The sequence below is a fragment of the Phragmites australis genome, chromosome 3 (genome assembly GCF_958298935.1).
Source record: "Phragmites australis chromosome 3, lpPhrAust1.1, whole genome shotgun sequence".
NCBI classification, from domain to species: domain Eukaryota; kingdom Viridiplantae; phylum Streptophyta; class Magnoliopsida; order Poales; family Poaceae; genus Phragmites; species Phragmites australis.
Window position 1 is genome coordinate 39,695,211 of NC_084923.1, and position 19,047 is coordinate 39,714,257.

The following is a 19,047-nucleotide window of genomic DNA, read 5'->3' on the forward strand; positions in this document are numbered from 1 at the left end:
GTTACAAAATGTATGGGACTAAAGCTAAATGTTGTATGCACCAGGGAAGGTTTCTACTTGCTGCAGCCAGTGGGCGTGTGTTGGCTCGTTCATTTCATTCAGTTGTTCATGTTGGGAAAGAGATGCTAGAGCAAGCATTGGGAACAAGCAGTCTACACATTCCTGAATTACAACCTGAAATGACCTGGAAAAAAGGCGATGTATCAGTGATTCTTGAAGATGTTCAAGCTCATGTTGCACCCACTGATGTGGACCCTGGTGCTGGCCTGCAGTGGCTTCCTCGGATTCTAGGTAGCTCTGAGAAACTGAAGCGCACAGGAGCATTGTTAGAGAGAGTATTTATGCCTTGCCACATGTACTTCCGTTACACTAGACACAAAGGTGGAACTGCAGACTTGAAGGTAAACTAGGGCCAGTACCTTTGAGTTTGTACTGGATGCACTTTAGAAAACTAAATACATGAAGTAATTTTCTTGTGATCGTTAATTAATTTCATAATGTATGTCCTAGGTTAAGCCTTTAAAGGAGCTACGTTTTAATTCTCCTAACATTACGGCAACAATGACTTCTCGCCAATTTCAAGTTATGTTGGATGTGCTTAGCAATCTTCTATTCGCAAGACTTCCAAAGTGAGTCTTCTTTTAATTCCAAAAATTATTTTTTCTTTTTTCATGTTTGCTACCCTCATAGTTTGGTCCTTGTGCTTGGTCTAATGATTTATGTTCTTTTCCAGCCTGATCATTATATTTACCAATTATCAGAAAAGGGATATTACTTTATAGAGTTCATGTCAGTAGAAAAGTACAACATTTGGAATGAAAATGTTTCTCATAGGCATTATTTGAATTTTTAGTGGTATCCAAATTGAGCATTTGGCCAAAATTTTGTTCAGTACAACGGCTTTACAATGAACAAGAATGATTTTTGGTGGCTGACGTGAGTTATACAACTCATTTCTTTACGTATGTGTAACTCTCGACTTTGAAACAACAATATTACATGCTTTGCTCATGTCGATCCAATCTTCAAATTACAACTTCTAGATGTGAATCATCTAGGAGATGTGAAAAGAGGGATTGGCAGTGATCGGTAGGGTAGGGTAGGGTTGGTGGAGGGTGGCTTGTGCTTTAGGGGACATGGTCACTTGGGGAAGAGGGAGGAGTGGGTAATTCGAGGGTAGTTGGGATGTGGCCCCACATGCCGGCACGTGGAGAAGAAAAGGATAGGCTGCACGTGTTAGATATATATATTGCTCTGTGTAATATCCCCGGACTATAAGGGGTTTCGTGCATATTTGTCACGTGTACATGTGTATATATTATGGCATAGTGTTTCGAGGGAATACAAGTTGCTATTCTTAACATGGTATATAGAGCCAAAATTTAGGGTTAGGGTTTCGCTCTCCGCGTGTTGCAACTTCACGCGTCTTTTGGCTACTGTTCACCTACAGTGCTCATCAGATTCGACCTCTTCCCCTGATGATCCATCTCTCCCCTCCCACGTACCCGCCTTGCTCCGGTCAATCAGGCATGTCGCCCATCAGGCTGGCCTTCCATGCAGCTTAGCACTAGCCCCTGCGCGTCGGTCGCCATCGATCCTCCTGCCAACCTCCTTCGCCTCGCTCTGGCCGATCGGGCTCGACACCCATCAAGCCAGCCTCACGTGCCGCTCCATCTCTGTCGCCTGCGCACCGGTCGCCGTTGATCTGCCCACTGACCTCCTCCTGCTGGCTACAGGCAACTTTGAAACAGAGTTGTGTTTCTAGCACAGCCGGAGCCGAAAGCAAAGAAAAAATTGCAGCAGCTCGCCGCTATCTTTGCGCTCTTGCCGTCGACTGCCGTTTCTCCTTTGCGCTCTCGCCGTCATTCGTTATCTCTTTAGGATGTCGTCGAGCACTGTTTCAGTTCCTCGGTGATCCGTGCTTTTTGATGGTGCCAACTATCGGGACTTTGTGCAGCATATGCGCGTTCACATGTGCGGCCTTCATCTTTGGAGTGTTCTCTGTGGCGATGTTCCTTGTCTGCCTTCCCTAGAGCTTCCGACGGAGCTTGTGCAGCCAATTGTTGACATAGGAGACAAGGCAGCTATTGACATCGCCACAACTGCTTATGAGAAGGCCATCTCCGCCTATTCGAAAGCTTTGGATCTGTACCTTGATCGGTTGTCGTACATTGCTCAGTGAATGGATGATGATGCTTGTGCAGTGTCTATTCTGATTGCTAGTGTGGAGCACATGTTTTCTTCTTAGATTGTTAGGTTCTCTACTACCTTTCAGATGTGGACTCATCTTCGTCAGACTTATGAGCCGTCAGGGGATGCTCTTTATCTGTCTATTGTTCGCTAGGAGCAGTCTGTTTAGCAGGGTGATGCCACAGTTGATGCATTCTATGCTCAGATGTCAAATGTGTGGCGTCAGTTGGACTCTCTTTCTGTTGCTGGTTGTCACTGTTGTCAGTGCTGCTTGGATCTGCATGCGGAGCGTGACTTTCGATGCCTCTACGAGTTCATAACTTGTCTTCGTCTGGAGTTTGAGCAGTGTCGGGCTTAGCTACTTGCTCGACATCCTCGTGTCACGCTTGTGGAGGCTCTTACAGAGCTGCGCTCAGAGGAGGCTCGTCTGCGTGGTTCTGGACTGTTGCCACTTTCTTCAGTACTGACTGCTCGTCCACCTGTTGGGCCTACGTCTTCGACTACAACGTCGTCAGCTCCACGTGTGCCTTCTTTGTCACCTGCAACCTCTTCAGGTGGTGGTCTTCCTTGCTACGCCTACTGCAGTAAGGAGGGTCATGTTGAGGCGAACTGCTACCGGAAGAAGCATCTTCGACGCTACTCTGGTGCTTCTACCTCGACTACCCCTTTGACCAACACTTAGTAGGAGATTGTGACGCTGCTTCGTCGCCTGGTTGCCACCTCTGGTTCGGCTGGTTTTGATACTCCCTCTTCTGTCACTGAGAGACCACCTTCTACGTAGTTAGGTACTTCACTTTGGATTCTTGACTTAGGAGTTTTTCATATGACTTCTGATTCTTCCACTTTGTCTTCGCTTCATTCTCTTATTTCTTCTATTCATGTCGTTACCGCGGATGGTACTTCTCTTTCTGTTGTTGGTCGGAGCACTCTTAGCACTTCTTTTAACGTTCCTTCTGTCGTTCATGTTCCCCAACTCACCATGCAGCTCATGTCAACTCGTCAGCTTACTAACCATGGTTGCTGTGTTATCTTAGATTCTGACTCTTGCTGTATTCAGGATCATCGCACGTCTGGTTGGTACTAGCCTCTGGTGCCATGATTCTCAGCGTCTACAGGAGCTTGATTTGTTTCGTCTTCCTTCCACTGCCGTCGTCGGTTTCTCTGCTTCCTCGACTACTGGCTCCTTCCAGCAGTGGCATCATCGTCTTGGTTATGTCTGTGCGTCGCGTCTGTCCTCATTAGTTCGTCGTGGTCTTTTAGGGTCTGTCTCAGGAGAAGCGTCCTTAGATTGTTAGGGTTGTAAGCTTGGTAAATAGATTCAGTTTTTTTATCCTCATAGTGAGTCAGTGTCTCAATGTCCTTTTGACAATATTCATTCTTATGTATGGGGTCCGGCTCCTTTCGTTTCGAAAGGGGGTCATAGCTACTACTATATTATCTTTATAGATAATATTTCTCGCCACACTTGGATTTATTTCATGTTTTCTCATAGCAAGGTGTTATCTATATATAAGTGTTTTGCCACTATGATTTGCACTCAGTTTGACATGTATTTCTTGCTGACTCTGCTGGTGAATTTCTTTCTGGGCATCTTCGTTCCTTTCTTACTGAACAAGGAACATTATCTTAGTTTTCTTGCCCTGAAGCTCATGCTCAGAATGGTGTTGTTGAGCGCAAGCATCGCCATCTCCTTGAGGCTGCTCGTGCGCTTATGCTTGCCTCTTCTATTTCACCTCATTTTTTAGCTGAGGTGGTCTCCACTGCCACATACTTGGTCAATATCTAACCCTCCTCTACTCTTAAGGGTGGGATTCCTTTCGAGCTTCTATGTGGACGCCTTCCTGACTATTACTCTCTTCGTCTTTTTGTCTATGTTTGTTACATTCTTCTCGCTCCTCGTGAACGTACAATGTTGTTGAGTGTTTTTCTTGGCTACAATGCTGAGCATAAGGGTTATAGGTGTTGGGACCCTGTTGCTCGCTGGATGCGTATTTCTCGGGATGTTACTTTTGATGAGTCTCGTCCCTTCTATCCTCGTCCCACACCTTCCACATCTTCAGCATCCTTGGTCGATCCTCTGTCTTTTCTCACTTTTCCTGCCACACCTGTTTCTTCACTTCCCCAGGCACCGCTGGTGCCCTCTCCTGCTGTGCCTGCTTCGGTGCCTTCCACACATTTGGCTTCTTCATCTCATCCTCCTAGTACTTTTGGTCTGGTTGAGCCTTTTTCTTTCCATTACACTCTCGCTCCCGTGCTGTCTTACATCCTGCTGAGCCACTTTCTGATGAGTCATCTTTTGGTGATTCAGTTCCTTCCTCTCCTCGCTATTCTCTTCGTGATCGTCATTTGATTCGACCTTTTGATCGTTTTGACTTTGCTGGTGTTGTTCCTGCTAAGTCGTCTTCTTACCGTGAGGCTGCTATTCGTCAGGAATGATAGCATGCGATGGCTGAGGAGCTTGCTGCTCTTGAGCACACTAGCACGTGGGATCTTGGTCCTCTTTCCTCATATGTTTGTCCTATCACGTGCAAGTGGGTCTATAAGGTTAATACTTGTTCTGATGGTTCTCTTGAGCGCTATAAGGCTCGTCTTGTTGCTCGTGGTTTCCAGCAGGAGCATGGACGTGACTATGATGAGACTTTTGCTTTGGTAGCCCATATGATTACAGTGCACACTCTTCTTGATGTTGCTTCTGTGCGTCAATGGTCTACCTCTCAGCTTGATGTCAAGAATACCTTTCTTAATGGTGAGTTGCGTGAGGAGGTCTATATGCACCCACCGCCAGGGTATTCTATTCCCGAGGGCATGGTTTGTTGCCTTCGTCGCTCTCTTTATGGCCTTAAGCAAGCCCTCAAGTTTAGTTCGAGCGCTTTTCTTTTGTGATCATTGCTGTTGGTTTTTCTGCTAGTGTTCATGATCCTATGCTCTTTGTTCGCACTTCTTCTCGTGGTCGGACTCTTCTTCTCTTGTATGCTGATGATATGATCATTATAGGAGATATTCTGAGTATATTGCCTTTGTGAAGGCTCGTCTCAATGACCAGTTTCTTATGTCTGATCTTGGTTCTCTTCGCTACTTTCTTGGGATTGAGATTTCTACCTCTGAGAGCTTTCTTTCTGTCCCAAGAGAAGTAGATTAGGATCTTCTTCATCGTGCTTCTCTCACTAATGAGAACACTGTTGAGACTCCTATGGAGCTTAATCTTAAGCTTCAGTCCACTAATGGTGAGCCTCTTGCGGGCCTCACTCGCTATCGTCATCTCGTTGGGAGTCTTGTTTACCTTGGTGACACTTGTCTTGACATTTCTCATGCAGTGCACAGCCTCAGTCAGTTTGTTTTCGCTCCTACTCAGCTCCACTATAGTCATCTCTTGCATGTTTTGCGCTATCTTCGTGGGACTATCTCTTGTCGTCTTTTTTTTTCACGCTCTAGCTCTTTACAGCTTCGTGCTTATTCTGATGCTACTTGGGCTAGCGATCCTTCTGATCGTCGGTCTATTTTTTCCTACTGTGTTTTTCTTAGTGGTTCTCTCATTACATGGAAGACTAAAAAGCATACCGCGGTTTCTCGTTCTAGTGTAGAGGCTGAGTTACGGGCCATGGCACTGCTGACAACGGAGCTCAACTGGTTACGGTGGTTACTTGAGGATTTTGGTGTTTCTTCTCCTGCACCTACTCTTCTTTATGCAGACAGTACATGTGCTATCAGTATTGCTCGGGATCTGGTGAAGCATGAGCTCACTAAGCATATTGGTGTTGATGCTTCTTACACACGGATACAGGTACAAGATGATGTGATTGCCCTTTAGTATGTTCCTTCCGAGCTTCAGTTAGCTGATTTCTTCGCGAAAGCATAGAGTACAGCTCAACACTGGTTCTATCTCTCCAAACTCATTGTGGTTGATCCCCCCATGAGTTTGAAGGGGGGGGGGGGTGTTAGATATATATTGCTCTGTGTAATATCTCCAGACTATAAGGGCTTTCTTGCATATGTCACCTGTACATGTGTATATATTCTGGCATAGGGCCTCCAGGAAATACAAGTTGCTATTCCTAATAGCATGGACAATCATCATGCTATGCAGCATAAATTGGATCTTTGTAATTTTGGTTAGTGAAAATTTTTATATCTCTGTTCTTACTATTACATGGTTGTTCACACGGGAAAGGGGGAGGAGTGGGTGATTCGAGTTTGAGGGGAGTGGTCAGAGTGTGCAGTGTGCAGGCGACTTAGGGAGGGAGACTGATGATGTGGCCCCACATGCCGTCACATGGAGAAGAAAGTAACAATCTACGATTTGTCACTGAATAAGTGCCTGTTCTATGATATGTCATCCATTGTCCCACATGTCATTGACACACTGATAGCATATCGTAGGACAGACAACTTATTCAGTGGTAAATAGTAGAATCTCCCGAGAAGAAAAGGATGGGCTGCACGGTCCATCATCATGCTGTTCAGCGTAAATTGGATATTTGTAATTGTGAAGATACCAGTATCTCTGTTCTCATTATTAGGTGAGGGTTAGTCCTTCATCAAAGAGGGGGCTTCTTCTTGTGGATGTAAGCCTGTAACACTGTGTATACATCAATTAAGATTTTTTTTTGACTCTTCACCACTGAATACAGCTGTAGTATCTGAACATGAACGCGCGAACTCACCCCACACGCACGCACGCAACCCACACACACCTAACGCACGCACATGCTAGTTCTACACCTACACGCAGCTTGAAGAAAGCGTCCATCTGGAGATCACCGGAACCCATCGAGAATCCCGTAGACGACGAGCACATCGTAGTCCTATCTGTAGCGCCACGCCAAGGGAACTGGAGGTATCCGAAAATAAATCGGAACCAGTGTGTATACATCAATTAAGATTTGTTCTGCCAGTTGGGACCTACTCATTGAAAGATGTGTGTGAGTAAAGTAACTTAAAAGGAAAACCAAAGTTGAATTGCAACCCCAGTTTGACCTCTCTGGTCTGGAGGTCAATCAATAAAGAAATGTTACCCAAATCAAAGATCCAACTAATCCCCACGCCTGTAGTGCAATTACGCAGTCATGAATAATCACACTAAAGCAATAGGAGTTAGGTCTAAGATGATGCCAAATGTAAAAACTTTGATCATTTCGATTTGTTTCGGGTAATAAAAAAGAGGTTTTTTTAGCTCATGTATGCATGTTTGGTAGATATCTCAAGTAAGGTATTTCTTACCATTGTCTTTATCGACTTTAAAAGTTTATACCTTTACGTTGTCCTTTTTAAGGTTCTCACGTAACTTTTTTTACACAATCTATTTAACTTAATTCATCCTGATTCATTGCCTGTCACAGGCCTAGGAAAAACAGTCTTCAGTATCCATCAGATGATGAAGATGTTGAAGAAGAGGCTGATGAGGTGGTCCCTGATGGAGTTGAAGAAGTGGAGCTTGCGAAAATTAACCTCGAACAGAGGGAAAGGGAAAGGAAGTTACTGCTTGATGATATAAGGTCTCTCACTGGAAATGGTGATAATCGGACTGATCACTGTTGTTCTGTAGAAAGGGGTGATTCTTTGTGGATGATCAACAACGGGAAAACTTTACTGGTAAAATTAGACTTTGTACAGCCTGTATCAAAATAAGTGTTTTTTTATTTATTTTCCCTGTTTAGTAAACTACTTTATTTTGATAGCAATGGAACTTTCCTTACCTGCTTGTAGAATAATTCATGTACAATGTTTGATCATATTGTACTGTAATCAGGTGGAAGGATTGAAGAGAGATCTTGTAAACCTACAGAAGTCTCGGAGATCTGCATCTTCAGCATTAAGGAAAGCTCTTCAAAAAGCTGCGCAGCAACGCTTGATGGAGAAAGAAAAGAACAAAACCCCTTCTTGTGCCATGCGGATTTCTATGAAAATTAGCAAGGTTGTATGGAGCATGCTCGCAGATGGAAACACTTTTGCAGAAGCTGAGATTGTTGATATGGTCTGTGTTCAATCTTTGGTGTAGTAACTATTTTTTTTCTCACCAATTTTTCTGCCGCTTTTTCTTTTGCTTTTTTTGTGCCCACCTTAATGTTTTAGTTCACTATGAGTTCACTTTCTCTTTTGGCTGTCATTTAGGTTTCATGATTTGGGGATGAATCACCTATATAACTACCATTCCCCCCATATTTAGATAAATGCTTTTATTGGATAACCATTTTTTGTGGTTCAATCATAATGCTTCAAAAATATTTTGCAGGCATACGATTTTGATCGGGATTACAAAGATATAGGCGTTGCTCGGTTTACAACTAAATACTTTATTGTGAGGAATTGCATGGCCAATGCAAAATGTGATACATTGTCTGCGTGGAACACACCTCCTGAAAAGTAAGAATTAGTTTCACTTTATCTCCATGGTTGACCGCATTTCAAATTGTGCTGTTGACACTTGTGTATACTGATGAAACTGCTAAACAAAGATTCTCATTGCATTCCCTAGTGAACTCTATACTCCCAGTTCACCTTTTCATGTTACATTACATTTTTCGGCAGCGTTCTTTTCCTTTGTAATGTCTTAAGGATTCAAGGTTCCCAGCGAGTTCCTCTCAAAAAATGGGATTCCATTGAATGATTATTGGTTGGATTCTATTACAGAAATCACATGCTCCGTGTGGATGCCAAGCAAGGTGCTCCAAAGGATGGAAATTCTCCGCTTGAACTCTTTCAGGTCAGTTTAGCCAGGCAAAATTGTCAATTTATGGCTTTTTGCCTGCCATACAATTATTTTATTTTGGTCCTGGTAATGTCCAATGAATTTTGTTAGGTACTGGAAAATATGTGGGCTAATTGCCTTGGTTTGTGGGGAGCTAAAGGGATTTCAAAATGACCCCATCTTCGACACTAGCACAACAAAATATAATCATAGAACAGATGTGTCGGGATGTATATGATCAGCTGGTGGACAGAAAGAAAGTCATGGAAGGGAAAAGAGTTAAGGGAACAAAAATTAAACATTTTAGTAGCGTAGTCCAAATTATTAACATTTAACAGTATGTCTGGATTTCTTTTTCTCATAATTGATGCTTGAATCAGTTTCAATAACTGAAAAATGTCAATGTGCAGTGTGGTGCACTGTTTGTTTATGATAACACCTAGGGCTTTTCTTTGCACCTGTTGCATACCCTTAATTCTGTTTACAGACTACTATGCAATTTGTGACTAACCTTGGGAATTAGAGAGCTTGGTCGCATCATTGGGGTGGATGTGTATATATAGCCATGAGATGGACCAATATGGGGCTAGATGATATATGGGCCTTAACACTCCCCTCAAACTCAAGACGGATCCTAAGCGTTGAGTTTGAGCAAATGAAGCTGATGCTGCTCTCGAGTCTGTGCTTTAGTGAAGAAATCTGCAATTTGCAGTTCGGATGGCACATATTAAAGAGCAATTGTTTTTTTATGACAACGAGACAGGGTAAAGGAGGCATCAACACCAATATACTTTGTAAGTTCATGCTTCACAGGATTACTAGCAATATGAATGGCTCCAGTATTATCACAAAGAGGTGGGATCATCACAAGAAATACCAAAATCAGCTAACAACCATTGAAGTCATACAATCTCAGAAGTGGTAGTGGCAAGTGTTCGAAGTTCTGACTCTGTACTGGACCGAGATATCGTTGCCTGTTTCTTGGACTTCCATGCAAGAGGTGAAGAACCAAGAAGAATGCAATAACCAGTGACAGAACGACGATCTGTCAGATCACTCGCCCAAGTGGAGTTCGAGTAAGCATGAAGCTGAAACAGACTATCACGGACATAAAACAAATACTGAGATGATGCCCCCCTTAAGTATCTCAGCCCACGAAGTAAATGTTCAACATGAATCGAAGTAGGAGCACTCACAAACTGACTCAAAATATGGACAGCATGATTAATGTTAGGTCTGGTGACAGTGAGATAAACAAGGCGGCCCACAATATGCCTATATCGAGAGGGATCCTTTAGAGGTGTACCATCACTAGGATGAAGTTGCAAGTGAAGATCCATAGGTGTTGCAGCTATTCTGTTATCAGTAATGCCAGAACGAGAAATAAGATCTTGAATGTATTTAGACTGAGGAAGATTATAGCCCTTGGCAGAATGTAAAACCTCAACCTCTAAGAAATAACTAAGAGGACCCAAGTCAGACGTCATAAATTGCTCACTAAGTTGCTTCTTCACATGAGAAATATGTTCCACATCATCACCCTTGATCAACATATCATCAACATACAGAAGAAGTAAAGTACGTCCATATGAAGAGAGATGAATAAATAAAGCAGGATCATTATCACTAGGCGAGAAACCAGTAGCTCGTATCATAGAGACAAAACGCTCAAACCAAGCACGAGGAGCCTATTTAAGACCATATAAAGCACAACGAAGACGACAAAGGAGCATCAACACCTGGAAGTGTCTGCATATAGACTTCCTCATGCAAATCACCATGAAAAAAAGCATTCTTGATATCCATATGAGAGATGGTTTAAGAACAAGTAGTAGCTACAGCAATCAGAGTACGGACAATAGTCATGTGAGCGACAGGAGCAAATATCTCATCATAATCTCGCCCCTGAGTCTGCTGGAAACCTCTAGCAACAAGACGAGTTATTATATCTCTCAATAGAATCATTTGACTGACTTGGTTTTAATCTTGAACACTCATTTACATGTAATAGTTACTGCATGTGACGGTAATGGAACAATATCCCAAGTGTTTGTACAATCAAGTGCAGTCAGCTCCTCAGACATAGCAAGCTGTCATTTCGGAATACTAGAAGCTACCTGATAAGTGGATGGCTCATCAATAATAGTATTCACATGTGGGAAACCCAACCTGGTAGGAGGCTTAATAGTAGTATGATTCCGTAGATTATATCTCGGACCAACCTGTGACTCATCAAAAATAGCATGTGACTCATCAAATTGTCAGATTCATCAAAAACAGGAGCATCAGGACTGGTCGAGGAGGTAAGACTAGGCGGAAGCTCTGTGGGATCTGTGGGACGACGAGTGTATACATGTATGATGGGTTGTTTAGATTGTGGAGGTGGAGCAGAAGTGGGTGGAGGAGGCTCATTAGAAATGAGTGGAACGGATGGGGGCGATTGTGGAGATGGAGTAGAAGTGGGTGGTGGATGCTCATCACTAGAGGAAATAGGAGGGACGCATAGAAACGACGTGGACTTTGTGGGAGAATAGGATGGCTAAGTTGAAGGGTTATAAAAGAAAGGATGGTCCTTAATAAAGATCACATCACGAGAGATACGTATGCGACGTGAGGAAGGATCATAACAACGATAACCCTTATGCTTAGGACTATACCCTAGAAAAACACTCAACCAACTGGGCTGTCAACTTAGTTTGCTCACGAGGTGCAAGCAGAACATAGCACATACACCCAAACAGGGCACTTGCCAGAAAGTTTGGATTATAGTTGTCGGTTGATGAGATAAACATCAGTGGAAACAGCTTTGCCCCATAAATGAGAAGGAACAAAAGAGGCAATCAGAAATGTTCGAGCAGTCTCTATGAGATGACGATGTTTGCGTTTAGCAACACCATTCTGAGCATGAGCACCATGACATCAGAGTTGAGCAAGATTGCCCTCAGATGTCAAGAACTGGCAAAAAATATCAGATAAATACTCACCACCAGAGTTAGAATGAAAAACTTTAATGGGAGTAGAAAACTGAGTGTGAACCATGCGAGTAAAAGAATGGTAAATAGAACGCAACTGGGAACGATGTTTCATGAAATAAATCCAAGTATATCGAGAATGATCATCAATAAGAATGACATAATACTTATGATCGTCTTTTGTAGCAAAAGGTGCAGGGCCCCGTACATTTGAATGAATAAGATCAAAAGGTCTAGCAAAATGAGAAGTTGTATTTGTTTGCCAAGCTTGCAACCCTTACAATGAAAGCTAGACTCGATAGATGTATGACCTAAATAACCTTTATTTATTAATGTAGACAAGCGAGACCCACATAGATGACCAAGACGATAATGCCATTTGGCAAAGGAAGAAGCTGGTGACGAGGAGGCCGTGAAGAGCGGCGGTGGATCGACGGGTAGGAAAAAAAAAGGCTTTAACCGTAACCCTAATCCATGGCTGTGATACCATGCGACTAACCTTGAGGATTAGAGAACTTGATCACGTCATTGGGGTGGATGTGTATATATAGCCATGAGATGGGCCAATATGGGCCTAGATGCCTTAACACAATTTTCCCTCCAGCTAATTTAGCTAGGATTTATGGTCTTGGTGGAAACTTTTTATGCATGTTTTGGATACTTTTTGTGGTGAGGAACTCAGGATCTTCTTGTGTGGGTTTTTAAGCATCCAATGGGGATTTATCGATTAAATTGACATATCTTGTTTTAATTGTTTTGATTTTTAGCTGGCTTTTGACTCATCTAGTTATGTATCACCATTTAGTACTTTGTTTCCTTCATTACAAGGCAGAAGACATTTTATAATGATTTGAGTCAAACTTTGGCAACACTACACAAAAGTAAAGGTATTTTTGATTTATCACCCAAATGATATTGGCACATTTATCATAAAAAGTACTTCCATAAAAAGAATTGTTGGAAATAAACATTCTCCATTCCATTCTGTAAGGCATATTTTGATTAGGCACAGATATTAAGTTATAAGCTAGATGAGTCCATAATAGAGTGACCTAGTACCCAAAGCCTTTCGATAATAATAGAGTGACCTAGTACCCAAAGCCTTTCGTTAAGTGCTGGGATTTTTTTTAATAGAAAACCTTAGAAGTCTTTTATTTTTTTCACTCCCCTATAAGGCATTTTATCGATTACCCATGCACACACGCACATAAAAAAGGGGAAAACATTCTCGCACCTTCCCCCTAATTTCTTACAGCTACGGATCAGCGGCGATATAAATATTCTGTGGGTCCGAGTTTTACAGTCATACCTGTCAGCTGCCTTCTCTATATCTCCCTGTCACTCCCCTCCTCGCCAAGGTTGCCATCCTGTGAGGATGACAGGAAGGAGAGATGAGAAGATGGCAGTTGGTAAGTTGTGCCAACCCCCTCGGGTGCCACAGGATGGTTACATGGCACTGAGATGTCAAGGTTAAGTAAGAATATGAGAAAAATGGCTGGATGGGGATTGTTAGATGCTAAATGACTTACAGGTGCGTTAATATACCAAACTGCGATGTAAGGACATATTGTGTTAGTGATAAAGTCAGTGATACAGAAAGATCAAGGTATGATGGTTTATGTGTAGTGTTATGTGTAAACCTTAACAGAGAGAAGAAATAAATAAGGGAAAAAGAGAAACTATGACTCATAAAATGCTGAACTATGTAATGTACATAGGATAATGTATTGATGTTTGAAATTGCATTTCTACCTCGGGTGACAACATGTTCTTTACGACACTACCTGGATCTGTAAAATCCAACTTTAACCGCTAATTTATATGTAAACCTATTTTAAATGCTAATTAAGCTGAAATAATATGAAGTTTATTAGCATACAAATCTGCTGTCCAGTCTAAAAATTCACAAAGATTATTGGTAAAATGAAGATTTTGTTGTTTGCACGCTACCCTTGGTCAAATGGAGCATTTATTAACAGAGGGTACTAATATTTTTGTCTAGTTGCTGGCACTACACAATTTCGAGTGAAGTATTTCATGATTCTTCTGAAAATTAGGTGTCACTGTCTATACTGCTGCTTTACTAGCTGTGTATTTTTATTAACTCTTAAGTTTTTCAGGTGGAAATCTGGCCACTAAAAATATATCTGTCTGAAGCAATGTATAGAATGATGTGGGATTATTTCTTTCCTGAGGAAGATGATTCACAACGACGGCAGGTAAGCTGTCCTGTTCCATTTTTCTTGTTGCTTTGTCTTCACTGCCCTTATTTCTGATTCTTTTTGGGGGAGAAAAGGAAGTTTGGAGAGTTTCAACGTCGACTGGACCTAGAAGAACAAGACGACTCCCTTCTGGTGTCGATGCTATTACTTCTAGCAGCTATTCAGTCGGAGAGCATGAGCTTCCTTGGAAATCAGGTGCATCCGTATCCATGTCAACAAATGTCTCAAGTTCGCAAGGCTTACATGGCGACAACGCTCAGGTGAGTCAACTAGAACAGTGTAAATAAACAAGGTATACACATGTGCACTAGTACTTGTCGTAATATGTATACATAATTTTTTGGGTATTGCAAACTATCTTGTGTTACCGTAAGCCCACCTGAAACCAGCTGGAATTACAATAGTTCCCCTTACTTGATGGCATCCATGTTTGTATTACAATTTTTTGCTATTTGGATTTGGAGAGGACTGTGTAAAATCAGATCGTGCTGGGAACTAGACGGGTCCTAGTTCTGGGCTCTATGCAGATTTTTGCATGACCTGTGGTTTCGGGAAACATTCTTGAAAAAATAGGGAAATCAGTCACCCCTTCATGCATCGAAGGTCTTACCATTTCTGAAGGAACTGGGGCTATGTTCTCTTTTGAATAGGTCCTGAAAGGAGAAGGCTGAAACGTGAAATGCATGTGAACCTTCATCTATTCACTAACTCACCTGAAATGTGAAATGCATACAAACCTTCATCTATTCACTAACTCCTGTCAACACCTAAACTATTTAGAATTTCAAAACGGTGCCACCAAATGGTGTGTTTCAATGAAAGGATGTCCTTTCATCAAATCATGCACACAGTTTCTGAAGGGTGCTGTAGACTGTGGAGAGTTGTCTTTCAATGAAAGGGTGTTCGTTCATTAAATCATGCACACAACTTCAGAAATCTTTACCACTTCCACTAAAAGGTGTCTAGTTAATGCGTCTTTTAGGTATTGAAGATCGAAGGGTTATTGTAACTGAGTTTTATCAGATGGCTGTAATTTTAGAGGTAATGCATTGCATTAGGAGACAATTTTAGAGTGGAGAAGGATTTATATGTCTCCTTTTAAATTTGAAACCTAAGGATTTTTTTAACTGAAACCTTAGGATTTAGTCTCAATTGGATTGTTGTGTTAATGTTGGTGAGTATATATTGGCAGATATGTGTGCAAATTGTCTAAATTCTTAGTCTACATTCAGGTGTCCAAATTGCAGAGTCTGAAAGCCAATATGGTATGTGGTTCACATCAAGAGTTGCACCGGACATCGTCATTTGAAAGGACCTGGGAGGAAAGTGCAGTGGCAAGTGTCACAAATAATGATGTGGTATCATTGGTGAACCCTTCAATTGTTTCTTCAAAAGGAGATGTTAACAATTCTATGGTAGAGAACCCTGTTGCGGGAGCTGAGATGTGGAGGAATAAAACAAAAGATTCTAAGCCTGCTAAGTCTGGCCGTTTATCTCACGAGGAAAAGAAAGTTGGGAAATCTAATGATGAGAAAAAGACTAGAGCTCGGAAATTGATGGAATTTCATAACATCAAGATTAGCCAGGTTAGTATATTTCTTTATTGTTGCAGGTGTTGTAACAATTATTTCAGTTTATTTTACATTAAATATTGCTGATGTTATAGGTTGAACTTCTTGTTACATACGAGGGATCAAGGCTTGCTATTAATGACCTAAGGCTGCTTATGGATACTTTCCACCGTGTAGAATTTACTGGTACATGGAGGCGACTGTTTTCGAGAGTCAAGAAACATATCATCTGGGGAGTTTTGAAGTCAGTGACTGGAATGCAGGCAAGTGCTTTGGGTGTGCACTGCTTCCTTATTACAGAAACCGTGTTTACAGTGATTAGCTGTTTCATATTCTAGATCCATGTATTCATCACTTTACGAATATTTTATGGTCAAAAGCAAACTTAACTCATCAGGCCTGTTACACGTTCTGTTAGGTTTGGCTTCGGTGATGTACTTTTGGAGTCTGATACCCTAATCAATAGTGTATTCATGCATCAGTATCATTTGCCCTTCAGTACTTGCTTCATTCTGTTAATGTATCATTCAACTTAATGTCTGTACGAACATAGTTATGGTTCAGTTCCCTACGGCAGCTAATTTCTGTGTGGGTTTTCTCTATGCCTGTAACATTACTGGGCCTGCCTCTGAGAGAAATGACCCTTTGCCCTTTAGCTGTGAAATGCTTATGCTTTTTGTACTAACATCTAACCTCCGTTGCTTCATGTTCATATTGGCTTAAGTTGGTAGTCTTAGAGAAATGCATGGCCCTTTTTCTGTTTGAAATTCTAGGCAACATAGCTACCTTCCATGGTTATATTATTTCAGTCTAGCTGGTAATTTTGCATAATTATTTAGGTAACAAATTAAGGGCAATCAAGCTCATCTACTATCTAACCAGCATCCACAATTTTTTTTGGGTGCTCCCTGGTAATTATTTCGTTTCAACAGTAACTAATGGCATCCTTTTGTGCAGGGGAAGAAGTTTAGCAACCAAAGAGAAACACATGATGGTGCTGTTCCTGAAAATGATCTTAACTTGAGCGACAGTGATGTTGGTCATCATGGAAGACCTGATCAATTTACTGCTTCATGGTTGAAGAGGCCGGGTGATGGCGCTGGTGATGGATTTGTCACATCAATTAGAGGGCTTTTCAATTCACAACGCCGTAAAGCAAAGGCCTTCGTAATGCGGACAATGCGAGTTGATGGACATAATAATGAATACCACGAGGAATGGAGTGAGAGTGATGGTGAGTACCCTTTTGCTAGACAGCTTACAATTACAAAGGCCAAGAAGCTCCTACGAAGACATACCAAGAAATTCCGTCCAAGAGGGCAAAAGAACTCAGGTATTCTTGCTATGTTGATACTTTGGTTCACTACTCAGAGCACAAGTGCACTTCTGCGCTTGTAGGACTGACAATTTCTTTTCTTCCCCACTTTAGGTCTGGCATTGCAAGATTCACTCCCATCTAGCCCACGAGAAACGACGCCATATCAAAGTGATTCCTCTAGGTCATCTTATGAGGACTTCCATGAGTAGTAAAACAACGCAGGTAGATCGTGATTTTCGGACCCCCATAGTAGACAAGAGCAGATGCTGCTGTCAGCTTCTACAATTGGTGGATAAGATGCAATCATTTTAGACAGACGGCATTTGGGTGGGGGGCGATGTTAACGTACCATCATTGTAAGTGATTCCAACCAAGAACCAGCTTGGGGGGTGCAGCCTTGAGATCAGTCAGCTCTTGGGGAGCTTCCCCATGTATATAGTAGGGTGCAGTGGAAGAATTTGCGCCGCCTTTGTAGTAGCATCAAAATATTCAGATGTATAGTGGTTAGATATTACTATATCCGTTATTATTTGGCCTTGTAAGTTAACAAGAGGCCTAGTACTCCTGGGAGCTGTTATCGCAATCGGATGCTCTAACGGCCTGTTGCAATATTGAAAAATAAAATCTATAATATTAGAATGACTGATTGAAACATTGAAAGATATGTATCAAAATAGCATATCAAATTTCTACCTTAACATTACGATTTGTTCTATGTAATATTTTCATGCAATGCCTATATGGTCATTTGGCCTTGAGCTTATTGCATGAGATCTTGAATGAGTTTCAACCAATTCTGTTGTAAAAATGGCATAGAAAATGTTTTAGATCCTATAAAATTGAGTTCCCTTAAATCACAACATCAGCCAAAAACAATTGTAACATCCAACAATTACTATACAATATCTTAACATATATTGTAACATCCTAAAAACTAGTAACGTTTAGAACTAGCTATGAAAATATTCAATCAAACAATTTTACAACAATCATAAGCCTGCAACGTTAAAAAAGCGTAACTACAATATTCTTGAAGTATGAATACAATATAAAATTAGAACAAAAAAGTACAAAAGCCTATAACAAACTTGCAGCAAATAAAGAGAGCAGTTGTAACAAATTGAGAGACCAGTTGCAATATCATATTGTTGGGTCTTCATCTAGTAAAATCTAGCAAGCTTTGGTTACGACAGCAACAAATAGAGGTTGCAAGTGATTATACTCTTTTGAGTTTCCTGCCGCACCACAACCTTCATTGGGAGTGCGTAGGGGGAGGAAGGGGCCTCGACTAGAGCGCAAGAGCAAGCTGCACTCGATTAGAGATGATGGCCACATCATTGCTTTGTCGAGGTCTCGATCTAAATCCAGTGAGCTCTAGCCACGATGATGCCAAATCGAGGGAGCTCCTGCCTCTTAATTGCAAGGTCTTACGACCCCACAACCTTCCTCGAGCACATGCAGGGGGCGAGAGGGGCTGGAGGGAGAGGGAGAGAGAGAGAGAGGGGGGGGTGAGGTTGGGGGGGGAGAGAGGTGGAGGCCATGGGGCATGTCATGTTTTGGTGTGGTGCTCTTGATGGAGAATTGGAGATATGGAGTTGAGAGTAGGGTGGGAGACAACTGATGAGGAAGAGAACTACTAGTTGATACCTAGACTGATATGAGTTGTTTATTGTTTTTTGTTGTTAGAAATTTCAGATCCGGTCTTAGCTAAGCATGGAGAACACACGTGCACCAGGTCTAAAAATGAAGATTGCCGACGCACCAGGGCCATCCGTTTCATCAAACTACAGTAGATGGAAGATGATGCATTCAGGAGCAAATAGCTCGTATAGGACGTAAGAGTATGAGCATTTCCGAGTACTCCTAGATAACAGAATCCATAACTTCATGGCCCGAGGTATTCTCATTTCTTTGTGCTTCAGAATTTGTATGCATATATATATTCACTGGCGGACGTGTGTTGCAATAGTTAAATCCACAATTTACAATAAAGTTTCCTTGTGAATGGTTTTGTAAAAGTATATCAGAAACACTAGGGTGATAGAGCAACAGATAAGGTATAATTTTTGCCCCAATTTGCTTTAGTTAG

At 41.8% G+C, this 19,047-nt stretch overlaps 1 protein-coding gene across 2 annotated transcripts in view; it reads left to right on the forward strand.

The window, feature by feature from the left end:
- LOC133913036 (protein SABRE) overlaps positions 1–17,691 on the forward strand; it is a 30,533-nt gene extending 12,842 nt beyond the window's left edge. For both annotated transcript variants that reach the window (XM_062356063.1, XM_062356064.1), the window contains 12 exons: positions 45–401; positions 511–629; positions 7,527–7,779; positions 7,937–8,161; positions 8,420–8,550; positions 8,818–8,890; positions 13,968–14,066; positions 14,144–14,329; positions 15,302–15,655; positions 15,736–15,903; positions 16,598–16,973; positions 17,070–17,691. In XM_062356063.1, coding sequence (XP_062212047.1) covers positions 45–401; positions 511–629; positions 7,527–7,779; positions 7,937–8,161; positions 8,420–8,550; positions 8,818–8,890; positions 13,968–14,066; positions 14,144–14,329; positions 15,302–15,655; positions 15,736–15,903; positions 16,598–16,973; positions 17,070–17,167 — 2,439 coding nt within the window. In that variant the 3' untranslated portion in view covers positions 17,168–17,691. The remainder of the gene's footprint in view (positions 1–44; positions 402–510; positions 630–7,526; positions 7,780–7,936; positions 8,162–8,419; positions 8,551–8,817; positions 8,891–13,967; positions 14,067–14,143; positions 14,330–15,301; positions 15,656–15,735; positions 15,904–16,597; positions 16,974–17,069) is intronic.
- Positions 17,692–19,047: the final 1,356 nt, after the last annotated feature.